The 20,225-nt window shown below is 41.1% G+C and overlaps 1 protein-coding gene across 3 annotated transcripts in view; it reads right to left on the reverse strand.

The window, feature by feature from the left end:
- Positions 1–1,987: 1,987 nt before the first annotated feature.
- LOC144502444 (uncharacterized) overlaps positions 1,988–20,225 on the reverse strand; it is a 32,194-nt gene continuing 13,956 nt past the window's right edge. For 2 of the 3 annotated variants that reach the window (XM_078226372.1, XM_078226373.1), the window contains exons 5-10: positions 18,730–18,860; positions 16,128–16,356; positions 8,049–8,135; positions 6,781–6,846; positions 6,021–6,106; positions 1,988–2,875 (exon numbers count right to left, since the gene is read on the reverse strand). In XM_078226372.1, coding sequence (XP_078082498.1) covers positions 2,718–2,875; positions 6,021–6,106; positions 6,781–6,846; positions 8,049–8,135; positions 16,128–16,356; positions 18,730–18,860 — 757 coding nt within the window. In that variant the 3' untranslated portion in view covers positions 1,988–2,717. Of the gene's footprint in view, positions 2,876–6,020; positions 6,107–6,780; positions 6,847–7,105; positions 7,254–8,048; positions 8,136–16,127; positions 16,357–18,729; positions 18,861–20,225 lie in introns of all 3 variants that reach the window. The other variant, XR_013499341.1, reaches the window with a different exon arrangement.

A 20,225-nucleotide genomic window follows, 5' to 3' on the forward strand; every position in this document is an offset into this window, starting at 1 on the left:
CAGTGACCCAAGCGGGGAATCAAACCCGGGTCCCTGGCACTGAAAGGCAGCCGCACTAACTACTGTGAGAGGGAAACAATGGTCATTACAGCGAGGTAAAACCTGCAAATCGTGCCTCTAAACTTGAAATAGGCACTGCTGGGGCCTCCAAGTGTAAAAACTGAGCTCTGCTCCTCGTGTCCAATTGCAGTAACATAGATGATGTATATTTGAGCTCCTCGTTAGTTGTCCCATAGAGTAATGCTTGTGGTTTCAGACTGCAAGGAGTTTTAGTCCTGTGCAACTTTAAATAGCTTTTATAGCAACGGGAATCAAATATTCCAAACAAGCATATTGTATCAGTAGTGGCAGTTTTTGTCCTACCCTGGAGCACTGCACCTCTCCTCCATGTCAATACATCTTTCCTTAGGTGCGGTGCCAACAATTAAACACAGGCCCTGGCAAAGAAGCATTACTTTCTCATTTTTACATTCCAACTTCCTTCTGAAAATCAAGCCTTTTTGATTATCCATAAACACAAATCACTAGAGGCCAGTATCTATGCACTAGCTTTCAGTGATGTGTGTAAATAAGTACCCTTTGCTTCTCTCCATCTCCTGAATTCTTATCACTGTGACTCCCTTTGATCAGCCCATAGTTGTCCAAATGATCTGTCACTATTTCAATTGGAGTAGTTTCTCCACAGTGACTGTTAAACTCACAGATCTGTAGTTACCTGACATTTCCCTACCTCTTTTCCATTTTAAATAATGTGTACAATTTCCTAATCCATAAGTAAACCTTTAAGGAGTGAAATTAGCAAACACTTATTCATGCAAGGGATGACAGAAGCTTGAAACACTCTTCTGCAAATGGCAATTGACATCAGATTAATTGTTAATTTTAAAACTGCAATTGATAGAATTTTGTTAGCTTAAAGTATTAATGGATACGGACAAAGACAGGTATATAAAGTTCAGACAGAATTTCATTGAACGGCCTTCTCTGGCTCCTGTGTTCCCCAGGAACCACAACCAGCTACCTGTTGGTTATAGGTTCAACCCTCACTCCAAATTTGACCACAAAGTCCAGAATGACACTGAGTAGCAATGGAGTACTGCATTGTCAGGATGTTGCCTTTCAAATATGTAGCCTTTTAAATGTGCAAGTGTAAACAGTTCTAACCTGGCCCTCAATCAGCACCAAAAAGTTAACTTTTCATTCACTAAAATTATTGCTTGTAGAACTATGCATGCAAAATAATTGCCGTATTCACCAAAATGAAAGTCATTTCATTGAAATGCCATTCATTTTACAAATGTTTCATGTAATGAAAATTGTTATTTTTTTAAGCAGTTTCCTGATATTATGTTCCATTTTGTTTCAGATTCAGGATTTATGCCAAATCCTTGATTTCCCAACTGAACTAAGAATAAGTATATTTTAATTTACCATTGCCCTGGCTGATCATTTTTATACAAGATTTTGAGTGCTGTGTACAGTATTGATTTATTGAAGGATGTAAATGCATGGAACATAGCTTACCAGACTAATACCAGAAATGGGCAGGTTGTCTTGAGCAAAGATTGGACAGGCTGGAGTTTAGAAGAGCAAGAGGTGACTTGATTGAAACATACAAGATCCTGAGGGGTCTTGATAAGGTGGATGTGGAGTGGATGATTCCTCGTGTGGGAGAATTCTGAGAAGGCAGTGGAAACAGAGTCCTTGGATTTTTTTTTCAGGCAGAGGTAGGCAGATCCTTGGTAAGCAAGGGGATGATAGTTATTGAGGGTAGATGGGATGCAGATCTGAGGTCACTATCAGATCAGCCATGATTTTATTAAATGTCGGAGCAGGCTCGAAGGGCTGAATGGCCTACTGCTGTCCATACGTAGACATTAAGCCAAGTTTGAATAATTTTGAACAGTGAACAAATTTCATGTTGACTTTCCAAGCAAGCTGCCTCCTTTCCCACTGTAAGAAATCAAGATGAACATCCACAAAACTATAAAAATAAAATGCTGGAAATACCTCACAGGTCTGCCAGCATCTGAGAAGATAGAAACCAAGTTCATGTTTCATCTCAACCTTTTGTCCGACCCAAAGGATTAATTGTTTCTCTCTCCAGAGATGCTGTTGCACCAACTGCATATTCCCAGCGATTTCTTTTATTTAAGATTTCCAGTACCCACAATATTTTGCTTTTCTATTTACACAAATATTTTAAACTGTAATAAAGTTGACAATCTTAAAAACAGTTATACAAGCTAACTATTACCAACATTAACTGTTCACACAATCTTATAATCAAAGGTGTAAAAGTGTTCATGCATGCCATGTTTCTGGGTGTATTTTGAATTGTTCAAGAGCTTTATATTTTCATATTTCTATACATTGACCGAAGAATTATCTTTTCAACAGTTATTTGGTACACATTAGAAATGGGCAACAAATGCTGGCCTTCCTTCCAGCTAGGCCAACATCCATTAAAGCATATTTAAAAAAAAAACCTTGCACGCAGTAAATTGTCAAGTCTTAAAAACCCAGAAGTCTCGAGAGACCACAACGTGGATGTCAACATTTCTGCATCGTCAGTATTACTTTTAAAATTGTAGCATCAGTGCCGGTCACAAAGAATATTGCAGAAGATCATGCTGAGCTGGGAGAGGAAATTTTCAGATGGTTTCTCCGACTTAAATTTGTAGTGAGGTTCCAGTGTGTTCTTGTATTTTCTCAATTTAATCTTCCTCATCATCAAATATTTCGCGCAATTGGAACTCACTTTGTTGTGGCCGACAAAGATCATCTGATCCAATCCAATAATCTAGGCCATTCTGCTCCACTAGCTCTGCTTCCAATTCTGGAATTATTCGTTCATACAGGAAGTCTACAATACCTATAAAATGTTCAAGTTAGATTTGACTTGCACAACGTGGCATTGTTTCGATAATTTTTCCTTTTAAAATTATAAACCACATAATTTTAATATTTGTGAACATTTCAGTTGTGGGCTTTCACAAAATATAGAAGTTTACCCTAACTGCTTTTATTACATAATATGCAAAGCAGCACGAGATTGCCATTTCACCCAGGGTCTGCACGCAACACAATGTAACATTTATGCTGTAGTCCTGGATTTGCCAACCATGTTACTTAGAATTCAAATTCAAGGCAAATCAATCATCTATTTTGTACACTCAACCACCAACCAAACTCGTAAAATGTAAAGCAATCTAGAGGCACTTGCGCACTTGGATGTGAACTCTTATTTTAACTCATGTGGTCAAGAAACTCTTAACCAATTTGCAATTCCACACAAATTATTTTTTGAAAACTGTTAGCAGTGAACTGTTGAATAAATATTAACTAACATGCAGGAGAGCAACACTAGTCAAGATAATGCCTCCCACTTTTTCTAGCAACACAAGAGAAAGTTTCAAATCAGCAAAAATCTTGAATTCTGACGCAGTTTCAGATAAACAGATTATATGTGCTGGCCTTGGAAAGGGTCCAGAGGAGGTTCACAAGAGCGATCCCTGGAATGAAGAGCTTGTCGTCTGAGGAACGGTTGAGGACTTTGGGTCTATACTCGTTGGAGTTTAGAAGGATGAGGGGGGATCTTATTGAAACTTACAGGACACTACGAGGCCTGGATAGGGTGGACGTGGAGAGGATGTTTCCACTAATAGGAAAAACTAGAACCAGAGGGCACAACCTCAGGCTACAGATACGATCCTTTAAAACAGAGATGAGGAAGAATTTCTTCACCAGAGAGTGGTGAATCTGTGGAACTCTTTGCCACAGAAGGCTGTGGAGGCCAGGGTCTTTGCATGTCTTTAAGACAGAGATAGATAGGTTCTTGATTTAATAAGGGGATCAGGGGTTATGAGGAAAAGGCAGGAGAATGGGGATGAGAAAAATATCAGCCATGATTGAATGGCAGAGCAGACGCGATGGTATGAGTGGTCTAATTCTGCTCCCATGTCTTATGATCTTAACAGAATGGAATGTAGGATTCCAAAATTAAGAAACCAACATGCAATTTTCAGGACTTGCTACTGAGGAGGCTAGGGCATGGTAAGTATTGGTATACAATTGTCACCTTGTGCACAGAGTTGCACTAAGTGCAGTAGTATTTACTGAAAGTCATATTTTGGCCCTCAAGAAACATATCTACCTTTATGGCCCACTAACAAACTACAAACTAACAGCACTTGCTGTTCATTATACTTGCTGTGGAGATGCCGGCGTTGGACTGGGGTAAACACAGTAAGAAGTTTAACAACACCAGGTTAAAGTCCAACAGGTTTATTTGGTAGCAAAAGCCACACAAGCTTTCGGAGCTCTAAGCCCCTTCTTCAGGTGAGTGGGAATTCTGTGATTCTGTGAATTCTATACTTGCAACAGCCCACAGATTTTTAGTGGACCTCTTTTGCAGCAACTTGCAGTAATTAGTTCAGTGCATTGCCCTACACAGGAGATCCATGAGCAGGGCAAGCAACAGCATCTCTTCAAATTGAAGAATCTTTGCTGAGACAGTCTAAACCAGAAGTTCAAATTAGAATACAGTACTTAACTCAATATAAAATAGTATAGAAAGCAAGATCAAAGAAAGGTGAGATTAAGAGATTTTCATTTTTAAGGCTCCAACAATGATTAATATCTGAAGGATGGGCCACTTGTGTAAATTTTCAGTGGCAAAAAGGTTCTTTGGTAGAAATTAAGAATTATGTTGTCAATGACTTGAATAAACAAGTTTTTCTACTGTTTCGTGGGCATTAAGCGGGTAAGTAATATCACACTGTGTATTTTAATGCCAAATAGAAGAGCGAGATACTGGTGTAGTGGAGCTTGTGGAAGAGCAGGCATCTTGGGTAACACTTCCTGATTTGTGTTTTACCGAGCATGTGCAGACAGTAAGAGTTGTTGTCCGATTTACTCGTAAACATTTTTTTCCCCACAGGATATGGGCATTGCTGGCAAGGCCAGCATTTGCTGCCCATCACTATTGCCCTCGAACTGATTGACTTGTCAGGCCATTTCAGAGGGCACTCAACCACATTGCTGTGGTTCTGGAATCATCTGTAGTGCCCCTCACCACACGCACACCCCACTGATTCCTACTGACTCCAGTTTTGCTAGGGCTCCTTGATACCATACTTAGTCAAATGTTGCCTTGATGTTCAGGGCAGTTACTCCCATCTCAACTGTGGAATTCAGCTTTTTTTGTCATAATTTGAACCAAGGCTGTAATGTCAGGAGCTGAGTGACTCTGGGGGAACCCAAATTAAGTGTCAGTGAGCAGGTTATTGCTAAGCAAGTGCCGCTTGGTAGCATTGTTGATGGCCACTTCCATCACTTTACTTATGATCGAGAGTAGACTGATGGGATAGTACTTAGCTGGGTTGGATTAGTCTTGTTTTTGTGTGTACAGGACATACCTGGGCAATTTTCACATTGCTGGGTGGAGGTGAGTATTGAATATTGTAGCTATACTGGAACAGCTTGGTTAGGGGCACAACTCTTCAGTACTGTTGCCAGAATATTGTCAAGGCCCATGTAGCCTTTGCTGAAATTTGAGCCCTGCATTTCAGTTGTGACAATGGTGGGTCTGGGTAAAATGCTCTTTCGGAGAGTCAGTGCAGAATTGATGGGTTGAATGGTCTCCTTCTGTACTGTAGGGATTCTATAAATTTGATGTAAAGCAATATTTTTAAATCAAGAAGGTTGTGTTTTAACACATTGAGGTACAATATATGCACCTGATAAGTGAACCAACATCACCAGCAATAACAGAAATATTACAAGAGCCTTTTCCAACTCCAGAAATTATACCAAGGCCAACTGTACCACACAACTAATGCCCTTAACTGGAAATCAAGTAACAAGACAGACTGGAGAAAAACTCTGGGACCTACGGCTCAACTACTCCCTGCATTAAGCCGAACCATCACAAGAGCTCCTTCTGTTCTCATAAAGAATGTGAAGTGGAAACATAAGAAGTGATGCTACCAGTAACTATATAAAATTAGAATACTGACCTCCAAAGGATTTCCTGGGCCAATCAGGTACATAGCGAGTTTTCAATCTATGGAACATCCGTTGAACACATAAGGGAGGGACATCTCTATAAAAACAGGGAAATAACCACACAAACTCTGTTAACCCTGTAAACAAATACTAAAATCACATTTAATTTGTTGTTGAAAAACAGAACTTTATTTCCAATTCCACGGAGAGATTCAGGTAAGGAAATTGTGATAATCAAAGAATCATTGGAACAGAAAATAAATTCATATTTTCAACACCTGGAAAACTTTTAAGAGCCAGTAATAAGATACTGTCGGCACATCTGACAGGTGAATGCAGTACACCAGGAACAATAGAATGCCAACAGAATGACAATTATACATTAAAATGGTTGGTCCATCACTGAATGTGACTACATCATAAAAAAAACAGGTAATCGGAAGCAATAACAGTAATCTGATGGAAGGGATTTAGACAATGTCACAAACCATGGTAGCAACTATCAAATGCTTTGAAGCATCACCTGGGGTCTCAGATGTGGCACTATGAGATTGGAGTACTGCAAAATCTGTTAATTAAAAATAATATACACATCCTCTTAGAAGATTTAAACAGAATAGGCATCACTCCACCGAATAATGAGCCCAGAGTGGAACTTCCACCTATCTGATTCCATTAGGTTTTGGAACCCCAAGTCAATTGTGTCCACCCAGAGATGCTATTATGCTTATGTTACTGCATTACAAAAATGAAAAAGTTAATACTGTTTACCCAATAACGCTGCAAAGATCCTCCCAGTCCACATCACCAACATCATCAACTTTCAATAGGTACAACCTGCAAAATATAATACACGGGGTTTTTGACTACAATTTTCATTGACAAATCTTTTCCCAAATCTCACATAAAATTAAAATTAAATCCGGTTACAGAAATAATTATGAATTTAGTGCACTCCTAAAAAGCCGATTACACCTCATTCGACAAGGTGAAAAGGATTTTTAACTGCGAGGCTAATAATGTAAAGGTGAAGGTCCTTATCAGTTTAGTGATTTTTCTCGTTTGCAGTCTGTAGGGAAATTCAACAGCCACCCACCATGGGGAAGCGTAGAATCACTGGCACCAACTTTTGGACTTCCACATTTAATGTACTTCAGGAGTTGTTACAAAAAGAAAAATGCTGCAGCTACTGGAAGGAAAATTGGAATGCAACATGCTGGAATACTCAGAAGGACTGGCACCATCTGTGACAAGAGAAAAAAAGTATTAATGTTTCAGGTTAATGACATTTCATCAGATCTGGGAAAAGTTACAGCGCAACAGGTTTTAAGAAAGAATGTTTCAGGTTGATGACCCTCTGTCAGAACCAGAAAAGTTAAAAATGACCAGGCTTTAAACGAGTCTCCACCATATCCCGCACTTCTGTTCCCACCCCTTCCCTGAACTATAGTAGGGTTCCCCTTATCATCTGGCATGGTTTAGTTCATAGCCTAAGTCAGAAATTTATGGGTTCAAGACCCACCCCAGGACCCGAGCACAATAATCAAGACTGACCCAGTCTCGAAGGAATGCTATGCTGTTGAAGATGCTGTTCTTTGGATGAAACATTAAAACCAGATAAATATCTGCCCTTTCAGCTGGAATATAAAAGATCCCATGACATGTTAACTCTGTTTCTCGCTCCACAGATGCTGCCTGACCTGCTGCGTATTTCCAGTTTTTAGTCCAGAAGTTGCTATGGTTTCAGAGGAATAATGACAGCAAACACCGATTGTCTCATCATTAATACTGCAAAATGTGGGCTACTTCAATTTCTGCCATTAAATTGTTTACACACTTCATTAGATGATAAGCACTGCACTCTTTATGAACAGCAGTATTGTCTTCAAATTAAATTTGTTACCCTGCACTTTCTTTTACCAGGTATTTAACTCAAATTAAAGTGTTCTACTTTTATTGTATGAATGTGTTAACATGAAGCCTTTACTCAACAATATTGCTATCTGTTGCCTCATACTTGCCTTAAATGTATACTTTACCTTTTGATGAGGTTGATTTTTAGCTGGCAATGGTTAAATTGTGTGGGTCCCATCCCTCCAGACATCTTTTCAGCCAGTATGCACATCCTGTCACAGAATGAGAAGAGACTTAAATTGACTGCATTCATTTTGGGATTTTAAAGACATGATTATTTAAATATGGTGATTTAGCAAAGCACAAACCATACTGCACCAAGGCATTTAATCCCAACAGCAAATGACTGGCTTTAGTTGGGTATTTTGGTGAACCAATGCATCTAATACACGACACCAATCCGGCAGGCAATTCTTGTGCAGGAACCTCAGCACACTCTCAAATTCCAGATTCTGAGTCACGCTTTAATGCCATTAAATGTTGACACAGCTGGCTTCCTTCCCTTCAAGAACTCCAGGTACACCTCAGGTTCCTCAACAATAGCCTGCCTATACTAGTCTCAGCTGTGTGAATTTGCTTGCAACCCAGTCCTTAGTTTATAAATGATTTTCAAAATATTGGGTGCGTCATAACAATAAAAGATGAGAAACATGCTTGTTCAGTAATTCCTGTGGCAGTAACCCAAAGGCCATGGCATGTTTTACAATGTTAAAGAAACATGTTGTGGTTGACATTAGTAATTATTCTCAACGTAAAAGATCTTGCAATCGCTCAAAATTAAGAAAGTCCAAATAGTAAAAATTGTGTGTTAGAGTAACCATACATTGAATGATTATTTGACAATCCAGTCATAAAACAAGTTTTTTTATGCATACAACAGAATTCCACAATTGTCTGTCTGCAATGTGACATTAGAGTAAGTTCAAACCGAGACTGGCAAACTAAAACAAGGTAAGAAGTCTCACAACACCAGGTTAAAGTCCAACTGTTGGACTTTAACCTGGTGTTGTGAGACTTCTTACTGTGCTTACCCCAGTCCAACGCCGGCATCTCCACATCAAAACTAAAACAGGGCATACATAGACACAAACTCAATTTACAAGATAATGGTTGGAATGCGAGTATTTACAGGTAATCAAGTCTTTACAGGTATAGACAATGTGAGTGGAGAGAGGGTTAAGCACAGGTTAAAGAGGTGTGAATTGTCTCCAGCCAGGACGGTTAGTGAGATTTTGCAAGCCAAGCAAGTCATGGGGGTTACAGATAGTGTGACATCCCAGTTGAGGCCGTCCTCATGCGTGCGGAACTTGGCCATCAGTTCCTGCTCAGCGATTCTGCGTTGTCGTGTGTTGTGAAGGCCGCCTTGGAGAACGCTTACCCGAAGATCAGAGGCTGAATGCCCGTGACTGCTGAAGTGCTCCCCAACAGGAAGGGAAGACGAACATCTCGCCGAGGCCATCCCCACACCTCCACTTCTTGCCTTCAAACAACTGCATAACCTCAAACAGACCATTGTCCGCAGCAAACTACCTAGCCTTCAGGAGAACAGTGACCACGACACCACACAACCCTGCCACAGCAACCTCTGCAAGACATGCCGGATCATCGACACAGATGTCATCATCTCACGTGAGAACATCATCCACCAGGTATACGGTACATACTCCTGCGACTCAGCCAACGTTGTCTACCTGATACGCTGCAGGAAAGGATGTCCCGAGGAGACCATGCAGACGCTACGACAACAGATGAATGAACACCACTCAACAATCACCAGGCAGGAGTGTTCCCTTCCTATAAATTGAGTTTGTGTCTATATGTGCCCTAGTTGTGAACACAACTCTTCACTTACCTGAAGAAGGAGCAAGACTCCGAAAGCTTGTGCTACCAAATAAATCTGTTGGACTTTAACTTGGTGTTGTGAGACTTCTTACTGTGCTTACCCCAGTCCAACGCCGGCATCTCCAAATCAAAACTAAAACAAATCACAGCTGACAAAATGCTTCTACTTGTGACCTGTTACGCTATCTATAGACTGCCTTATATTCAACATCACGAATGGACAACTGACAGATGGAACAGGCAAAGAGTTTCTCTGTCATAATAGTGTAATTTCCAGTAGGTGAGGTTTAAAGTCTGCAGAAATACGGAGGATTCTCAAGTTCACCTTGTACTTCATTGGAAAGGGAGTTAATGTAACTTTTATAATGTTACAGACAGGAGGGGTTCTTTAAACAATCCTAATTTCCCCTCTCACCATCTGTTCATAAGTAGAAAGGTGTATGTGACTTGTGTTAGCAAAATTAGTTTTAAGGGATTTGTATTGGTAAACATTAGAAATAAGGAATGGCATTAAGTGCACTTAATTTAATGTTTCTGTGCCTGGAAGGGTAAAACCTGTAGTTAGGTTCATGCCGGACAAAGGGTGGCACAGTGGCAGAGATTAGCACTGTTGCTTCACACCTCCAGGGACCTGGGTTTGATTCAGGCCGTGGGTGACTGTCTGTGTGGAACTTGCATGTTCTTCCTGTGTCTGCAAGGGTTTCCTCCCGCAATCCAAAGATGTGCAGGTTCCAATTAGTTAAGCAAACTAGAGAAATGAAGAGAAGTTTCCAAGAAGTGTGGAGTTAACAGAGCAGAGTTAACTGGGAACCAGAACAGATTCCTGTTCAGTAAAGTCACAGAGTTGAAAAGGCATTGGATCTGCAGTATCATAGAATGCTACAGTGCAGGAAGCCGCCATTCGGCCTATCGAGTCAGCACCGACCACAATCCCACCAAGGCCCTATCCTCATAACTCCATGCATTTACCCTAACTAATCCCCCTGACACTAAAGGGCAATTTGACATGGCCAATCCACCTAACCCACATATCTTTGGACTGTGGGAGGAAACCGGAGCACCTGGAGGTAACCCACGCAGACATGGGGAGAATGTGCAGACTCTGCACAGTCACCCAAGCCGGGAATCGAACTCACGTCCCTGGCATTTTGAGGCAGCAGTGGTAACCACTGTGCCACCGTGCTGCTTCTTGTTTAACAAGGACCCATTCAAGCCAATTTTTGTTGTCTTGTCTCAATCAGTTGGAAATGGCTCAAAACTGATGCAAATCTCTCAAGAGTGGTAATGGCTTAATGAGAACTTTCTATGACTTAAGCTCGAGATGAGCACACATGCCCGAGTAACACATTCATGGCCCAAACTCCATGTGGAATGCCTCATCTTGTCAGCTTGGATCTTGTTAGAGTCATAGAGATTTACAGCATGGAAACAGGCCCTTCCGCCCAATTTGTCCATGCCACCTTTTTTTTAAAAAAACTAAGCTAGTCCCAACTGCTCGTGTTTGGCCCATATCCCTCGATACCCATCTTACCCATGTAACTGTCTAAATGCTTTTTAAAAGACAAAATTGTACCCTCCTCTTCTACTACCTCTGGCAACTTGTTCCAGACACTCACCACCCTCTGTGTGAAACAATTGTCCCTCTGGACCCTTTTGTATCTCTCCCTTCTCACCTTAAACCTATGCCCTCTAGTTTTAGACTCCTCTACCTTTTGGAAAAGATACTATCAGCTGATCTATGCCCCTCATTATTTTATAGACTTTTATAAGATCACCCCTAAGCCTCCTACGCTCCAGAGAAAAAAGTCCCAGTCTATCCAGCCTCTCCTTTTAACTCAAACCATCAAGTCCTGGTGGCATCCTAGTAAATCTTTTCTGCACTCTTTCGAGTTTAATAATATCCTTTCTATAATAGGGTGACCAGAATTGTACACAGTATTCCAAGTGTGGCTTTACCAATGTCTTGTACAACTTCAACAAGACGTCTCAACTCCTGTATTCAATGTTCTGAAGTGCTATTGTTTAGGGGAAATTAATACAGATTGGGAGATATTATTTTAAATAATTTTGGAAACCGGTGGCTGGACCTCAGAGTTTGTGTAAAAGCCTTTAAGACAAAGCAAACCTGAAGGGAGAGTTGTAAAACCTGAAAGCAAAACTTTGATGGAAGTAGCAGGAGGAAAAGCATAATTTCAAAGAAGATTTTAAAGTGTGACTTTTGAAAATGGAATTTGAAATCAGTTGTGCGGAAGCCAGAGTTCAGTGAGACAAGTTGGCTCACAGTATGATGTTCACCACGGTGGCACAGTGGTTAGCACTGCTGCCTCACAGCACCAGGAATCCAGTTTTGATTCCAGCCTTGGGTGACCGTGTGGAGTTTGTACATTCTCACAGTATGTGTGGGTTTTCTCCAGATGCTCCAGTTTCCTCCCACAGTCCAAAGATGTGCAGGTTAGGGAGATTAGTAGGGTAATGGGGATAGGGCCTGAGTGGGATACAGTTTCAGAGAGTCGGTGCAAACTTGAAGGGCCAAATGGCCTCCTTCTGCACTATAGTGATTCGATTCTGTGATTTTTGAGGAGAAATCAGATATTTACTTGGGCTTAGACAGGAGTGAGTCTTAACACAATTGCGTGCCTAATGGACTGTGTGTGTTAATGAGACCAATGTAGCTTAATATACACTTTGTAATTTTTGTTAATTTTAAAATCTGTGTGTAATTGCTAAGCTAAGGGGGCGGGGAAGAGAGTAAGGGATCATTGCATCATAATCCATTTTTTCATATTCTTGTTGTTAAAATCAATTAGCAGTCCTGCGACACTGTTCTTCCACATTTTATAATAAGAAAAGTTATGTTCTTTTGAGCCAGGCTTCCATTCAGGGATCTTCCTGTCCAGTTATAACACCAACTGGGATTATAACATTTTGCTTCCCCCCTTTATAAGCAGTGGCATATTTGCTTTTTGGTGCGATCTGATTTCTGTTAATAACGCCACAGCAAACTCAGAGTCACTTTACTTTTCCACAATGAGATAGGCACATGGAGATAAATCAGTCTTGTAGGCTCCGTGTTGGTAGTTTCAAAAAATCACTGGTTTTAGTGTGACTATCATTTTGTAGTTTGAATTAATCTGCTATAAAGCATTTTCTGTTAAAATTGATAGAACCTATATTAATATAAGCTAAACCCATATTATTGGAAACCAGCCAGATTAGATATGTAGACAGTCTTAATTGTGAAACAATTAAAGAATAAGTAATTCATTAGACCATAAGACGCAGGAGCAGAATTAGGCCTCTCGGCCCATCGAGTCTGCTCCGCCATTCAATCATGGCTGATATTTTTCCTCATCCCCATTCCCCTGCCTTTTCCCCATAACCCCAGATCCCCTTATTTATCAACAACCTATCTATCTGTCTGAAAGACACTCAATGATCTGGCCTCCACAGCCTTCTGCGGCAAAGAGTTCCACAAATTCACCACTCTCCGGCTGAAGAAATTCCTCCTCATTGCTGTTTTAAAGGAGCGTCCCTTCAGCCTGAGGTTGTGCCCTCTGGTTCTAGTTTTTCCTACTAGTGGAAACATCCTCTCCACATCCACTCTTTCCAGGCCTCGCAATATCCTGTAAGTTTCAATAAGATCCCCCCCCTCATCCTTCTAAACTCCAATGAGTACAGACCCAGAGTCCTCAACCGTTCCTCCTACGACAAGCTCTTTATTCCAGGGATCATTCTTGTGAACCTCCTCTGGACCCTTCCTTAGATATGGGGCCCCAAACTGCTCACAAATGGGGTCTGACCAGAGCCTGATACAGCCTCAGAAGTACATCCCTGCTCTTGTATTCTAGCCCTCGCGACATGAATGCTAACACTGCATTTGCCTTCCTAACTGCCGACTTAACCTGCACGTTAACCTTAAGAGAATCTTGATAGATAATTAGATATGTTAATAGATCTTGATAGATTAATAGATATGTCAGGCTGGAAATAGACACAAATCATAATTATGAATATATTAACAGTGGATTATTAATATATTTAAATTGTTGTGGGAATAAGAATCTTCTGTACTTCTCAAGCCACAGAATAAAAAGAGATAACATGACTTGTTAACCTTGACTAAGAGGACTGAATAGGCCCTTGTTTAAGGGGGCTCAACTCGAAATGACGGACAACTGTGTTAACAAATTATTGGTTGACACTCAACCTACCTCATAGAATCCCTACAGTGCAGAAGGAGACATTTGGCCTATCAAGCCTGCATTGACAACAATCCCACCCAGGCCCAACCCCTTAACCCTCACATATTTACCCTGTTAATCCCCCCTGACACTAAGAGGCAATTTAGCATGACCAATCCACCTAACCCACACATCTTTGGACTATGGGAGGAAACCGAAGCACCCAGAGGAAACCCATGCAGACACAGGGAGAATGTGCAAACTCCAGACAGTCAGTCAAGCAGAGTCGGAATTGATCCCGGGTCCCTGGCGCTGAGAGGCAGCAGTGCTAACCACTGTGCCACCATGTCAACCTCAAGTTAAAGAGGTCAAAGAACAAAGAAAATTATAGCACAGGAACAGGCCTTTCGGCCCTCCAAGTCTGCACCGACCATGCTGCCCGACTGAACTAAAACCCCCTACCATTCCGGGGACCATATCCCTCTATTCCCATCCTATTCATGTATTTGTCAAGACGCCCCTTAAAAGTCACTACCGTATCCGCTTCCACTACCTCCCCCGGCAACGAGTTCCAGGCACCCACTATTCTTTGTGTAAAAAATCTGCCTCGTACATCGCCTTTAAACCTTGCCCCTCGCACCTTAAACCTGTGCCCCCTAGTAATTGACTCTTCCACCCTGGGAAAAAGCTTCTGGCTATCCACTCTGTCCATGTCCCTCATAATCTTGTAGACTTCTATCAGGTCGCCCCTCAACCTCTGTCGTTCTAGTGAGAACAAACCAAATTTCTCCAACCTCTCCTCATAGCTAATGCCCTCCATACCAGACAACATCCTGGTAAATCTTTTCTGTACCCTCTCCAAAGCCTCCACATCCTTCTGGTAGTGTGGTGACCAGAATTGAACACTATATTCCAAGTGCGGCCTAACTAAGGTTCTATAAAGTTGCAACATGACTTGCCAATTTTTAAACTCAATGCCCTGGCCGATGAAGGCAAGCATGCCGTATGCCTTCTTGACTACCTTCTCCACCTGCATTACCACTTTCAATGACCTGTGTACCTGTACACCCAGATCCCTTTGCCTATCAATACTCTTTAAGGGTTCTGCCATTTACTGTATATTTCCTATCTGTATTAGACCTTCCAAAATGCATTACCTCACATTTGTCCGGATTAAACTCCATCTGCCACCTCTCCGCCCAAATCTCCAACTGATCTATGTCCTGCTGTATTCTCTGATGGTCCTCATCGCTATCCGTAAATCCAGCAACCTTTGTGTTGTCCGCAAACTTACTAATCAAACCAGTTACATTTTCCTCCAAATCATTTATATATATATTACAAACAGCAAAGGTCCCAGCACTGATCCTTGAGAACGCCACTTGTCACAGCCCTCCATTCAGAAACGCACCCTTCCACTGCTACCACTGTTAATTGCTGTTAATTGACATTGCATTTTATCTTTCTGACTGGTTACCTTTTTGGCGGTTAAACTTTCTGAAACCTGGAAATGTTCTTTCTTGCCATGGTTAAGTCTCTAGAACTTGGTGTAATTTACAATTAGGGGTGTAAACAAATGATCCCCATAAATCCTCGTTTATATAAATCAAAGAATCTTGCAGACGGTACGGTTCAGCGATTCCAGCAGAAACAGCGGTCCGGCATTCAAACCTGGACAGAGCCCCTTTTCTGAGCTGGAAAGATAGTAGACTGCCATGCAGTCCAGCAAGATAACGTAACTGGTTCTCCCAGCTAGGGGAGTCACGTCACATGACTCCCACATTTTCAGTTGGGTTTTGACATTGGGTGTACATTCCTTTGTCTGGGATTCTTTGAAAGGAAGATCCCAGGGTTTTGTCCTAGCAGACCACTCAACTTATGAAATGGAAATGGCTCTTATATAACTCCCAGCGAATTATGTCTTTGCAGCACACAGTCATTACAGTATCGTCAAAGATAACGAGGCACAAATTTCTTTCATGCTCTTTTGTTCAAAGGTTACAGCCAGATATGGCTTCAGTCATCTTAAAAGGTCTTTTTTTTTTAAAGTTAGAGAAATTAGCTGCGGGGTAATACATATTATAAAAAAATAGTGTGAGATCTTAGTCGCATCATGACAACTATATTGCTTCCAAACCGTAAAAAGATGAAACTCTTCACTCTCAATCACTATTGGCTCACCATTTCTGCCTGCACTGCATCCAATTTCTGCGCTCCATTTGGTCTGCAATTGCAGTCCAAGGAATTTCTCTGTATAGCTGTTCACGAAGGATTGGAAGATAACTGTTCGTATTTGAAGTTGTGTTTGTTAGATCGTGGGACGTTTCTTGTATCTTATTTTTCACAACCTCCTCTATTAGCCTTATTAATGTCTTCTCCTCCTCCTTACTCCAGGGTCCAAAATTGAATGCTGTTTAAAAAGAAAATCCATTTAAGGAAATTTTATTTTTGACCATAATACGTTAATCCAACAAGAAACTAGCCAATTAGAATTTAAATTGATCAAATATGATTTAGTACTGTCGTTACATTGCTGAATTTGTGGATATATTTAGTACAAGAACACTTACTGTAAAAGTAAAATAAATTTTTAGATGCTTTATCATTTCCGAACAAAAACTTCCATTTAAATATGTACTTTTAAAACATAGTAAGATGTTCTAAGGTGTTTCAAAGGAACATTATTAAACAAAGTTTGACACCAAGCCACATAAGCACCCATTAAGGTGGATGACCAAAAGTTTGATAGAAGAGGTTGGCTATAAGGTGGTATCCTATAGGAGCTTTAAGGATGTATCTTATAGGAGTAAAAAGAACTAGAGAGGTGACTAGGTTTAGGGTGGGAATTCCAGAGCTTAAGGTCTTGGCAGCTGAGGACAAGGCTGCCAGTGGTGCAGTGATTAAACTCAGAGATGCTCATGAGGTCAAAATTGGAGAAGTGCAGATATCTCAGTGCGTTGTAGTACTGGAACAGGTTACGAAGCTAGGGTGGAGTGAGGCCATTGAGGGATTTTGAAATCGAGGCGTTGCTTAACCTTGAATATAATTCAGCGAGCACAGGTGTGATGGGTGAAGGGCACTTTGTGCAAGTTAAGACATGAGTAGCAGAGTTTTAAGATTATTTCAAATTTACAGTAGCAGATAATGGGGGGGGGGGATTGGAAGAGTCAAGTAAACATGTCACAAAGACACAGATGAAAGTTTCAGCAAATGTGCAGAGGTAGGAACAGAGTTGACTGATGTTACAGAGATGGAATTAAACAGTCTTAATGCAGCTATGTGGTCAGAAACTCATCTTTGGGTCAAGTATGATACTAAAGCTATGCACAGTCTGGTTTGGTCTCAGACAGTTGCCAGGCAAAGGAATGGAATCAGTGTCTCGAATGGTGTGATCGGGCAGGGATTTCTGAGGGCGAACTGTCAGTATTTACTGTCACTTCTCTTCTAAATCTGACTGCAACTTCAGTATTTAATACAAGAACACACTAGTGAGAAAATCCTGATTCACTGCTAGACCACAGCCTGTGCTCTTGATCCCTCCCCAGAACCAGCAATCAATGAAATCAGTTGATGTAGTGACAAGGTTCCTTTTCCACTCTCCCATTGCTGTTGGAAACCCCAGAAACCCCATAAAATGTTACACCACATTAGGTGTGACGGGATTTCTAACAGTAATCTGAGTAACAAACACATGGATTTGGCCATGCAAATATAATTTTATGTTTGTGGAGTGTGTAATGGAAAATTTTAACATAAAGAACAAAGCAGACCACAGGTCAGGATGGCCAAGCTTGGGCTAGTTCAATAAGGAGGAACTAAAATGATTAAAACTCAAGGTTGAGCAGCTGCACAAGGGGGCGGTTGAGAAACAGCAGGAGCGAGCAGAATGATTGAAACTGGCTGAATGAGGAAGATAAGGAAAATACAGCAAAGAAAAACAACTCCCTAATACAGAATGGAAAAGTACTGATATTGTATTAGCTCATTACTGCATGTGCATCTGGGTAGCCAGGCTAGCAGTAGAATAGGTATGAAGACTGTCGTTTGCTGTACTCAGGCGCGCCTTCCCCCACACTCTCTGAAGTGGCTGGAGGAACGCGACCTCTGCAGAGTAAAATAAACGTTGTTCCTATCCATGACTGACTGTCTCTGAATCCTATTTTTCCACCGCGAGTGTTACTAAATGTCACCATTAAGGTTAAATACTGCATTTTTAAACTAACTTTTTAAAACAATTATTTTAAAGTTTCTTCTGTGATATCTCAGCTTCTACCTTTACCTCCTGTGCATGTCCAAACATTTATTTTACTCGGTAAATTTGAAAATAAAACAAATTTGACGTTACTGCTCTTCATTAAGTGGTTGCCTGTTTGTTAGAATCCTTCAATACGAATGGCTGCTTGGACAGCTTAGTGGTAGCAACGCAGCTCCACCCTGAAAATCCTCATCATAGAATGCTACAATTCACTCCATCGTAAATTGTAACGTACTCGTCACAGAGATTGCTAGATTTCTCAGCATGGTTATCTTTGCGGGCAGTGGGGAGCACCTTTGTTTTACTGCTGATTGCAAGATCTGTTTAGATTTTTAAAATTCCAGATATCAGATCAGCTTTTAGGTTGACCAGAATTATATATATATATATCTATATATACACATCATGTACCACAAAATATTTCCTATTTATTGTATTCCTATTAATTACAAAGCTACTGTAGGTTGGATATCTACAAATTTAACTTCATGGAGGGGGAAAAGAATGAACATTAATAATTTAACTTACAGTTCTTCAATGTTTTTGCTCGACCCATAACAGATACGTCAGTACGGTCCATGAGTTCAGCAATCTTCTTCCACTGATTTCCATACACAATTTGCAAGTGTTGCAGTTTCTTCAGTTCTTCATCTGTGTATCTAATAGGAACACATCTGTAGTCAATATCAGAAGAATATAACAAATAGACGCTGGACTAGGCAATTCGACTCCTGAAGCCTGTTCTGTCAATCAATAAAATCATGGCTGACCTGGTGTGACCTTAACTCCATTTTCCTGTCTATCCCCCATAACTTTTGACTCACTTTTGGTCAATCAAAAATCTATCTAACTCAACTTTGACTAAATTCAATGACCCAGACTCTATTTCTCATCAGGGAAGAGAATTCCAAACTCCTACTGTCCTTTGAGAAACAAAATTCCTCCGCATCTGTTTTAAAATGGGAGACATCTTATTTTGAAACTACATCCCCTCTATGTTTACCCTGTCAAGCCCCGTAGGGATCTTGCATGTTTCAATAAGATCACCTAGTGTCACAAGTAGGCTTACATTAACACTGCAAATGAAGTTACTGTGAAAATCCCCTAGTCGCCACACTCCGGGCGGCACGGTAGCACAGTGGTTAACACTGCTGCTTCACAGCTCCAGGGTCCCGGGTTCGATTCCCGGCTCGGGTCACTGTCTGTGTGGAGTTTGCACATTCTCCTCGTGTCTGCGTGGGTTTCCTCCGGGTGATCCGGTTTCCTCCCACAGTCCAAAGATGTGCGGGTTAGGTTGATTGGCCATGTTAAAAAAATTGCCCCTTAGAGTCCTGGGATGCGTAGGTTAGAGGGGTTAGCGGGTAAATATGTGGGGTGGGATTGTGGTAGGTGCAGACTCGATGGGCCGAATGGCCTCCTTCTGCACTGTAGGGTTTCTATGACTCCGGCGCCTGTCCGGGTACACTGAAAGAGAATTTAGCACAGCCAATGCAGACTGTGGGAGGAAACCGGAGCACCCAGAGGAAATCCACGCAAACACGGGGAGAACGTGCAAACTCCACAAAAACAGTGACCCAAGCTGGGAATCGAACCCGGGTCCCTGGTGCTGTGAGGCAGCAGTGCTAACCACTGTGCCGCCCCATAGTATCAGCCAACATACTCTACCTTTCCTCATAAGACAACTGCTCCATCCCAGGAATTAGTCATTGGGAGTAGAAGGGGAGAAAATTGGCAGAAAAAAAAACTTTGGACTGCTATCACATAATCAAGCAGAGGAATCATCAGCAACACAAGATTCAAAGACAGGAGAATTTAATTGAATGGGAACACCCGTACAATGTGCCGTTAAATTAAAGGACACAACATTCACACCAATGATCAGACACAAAAAGAGAAACATGAAACTTTGAAATAAACGCTGAAACTTCACCACCACCCTCAACTAAAATAATTTTAAATACAACCAGCCCAGAGCTAAATTTTATAACCTCTAATATTTTTTGTTTTTGCAGGTGCTGATTATC

The sequence above is a fragment of the Mustelus asterias genome, chromosome 13, assembly GCF_964213995.1.
Source record: "Mustelus asterias chromosome 13, sMusAst1.hap1.1, whole genome shotgun sequence".
Taxonomy (NCBI): Eukaryota; Metazoa; Chordata; class Chondrichthyes; order Carcharhiniformes; family Triakidae; genus Mustelus; species Mustelus asterias.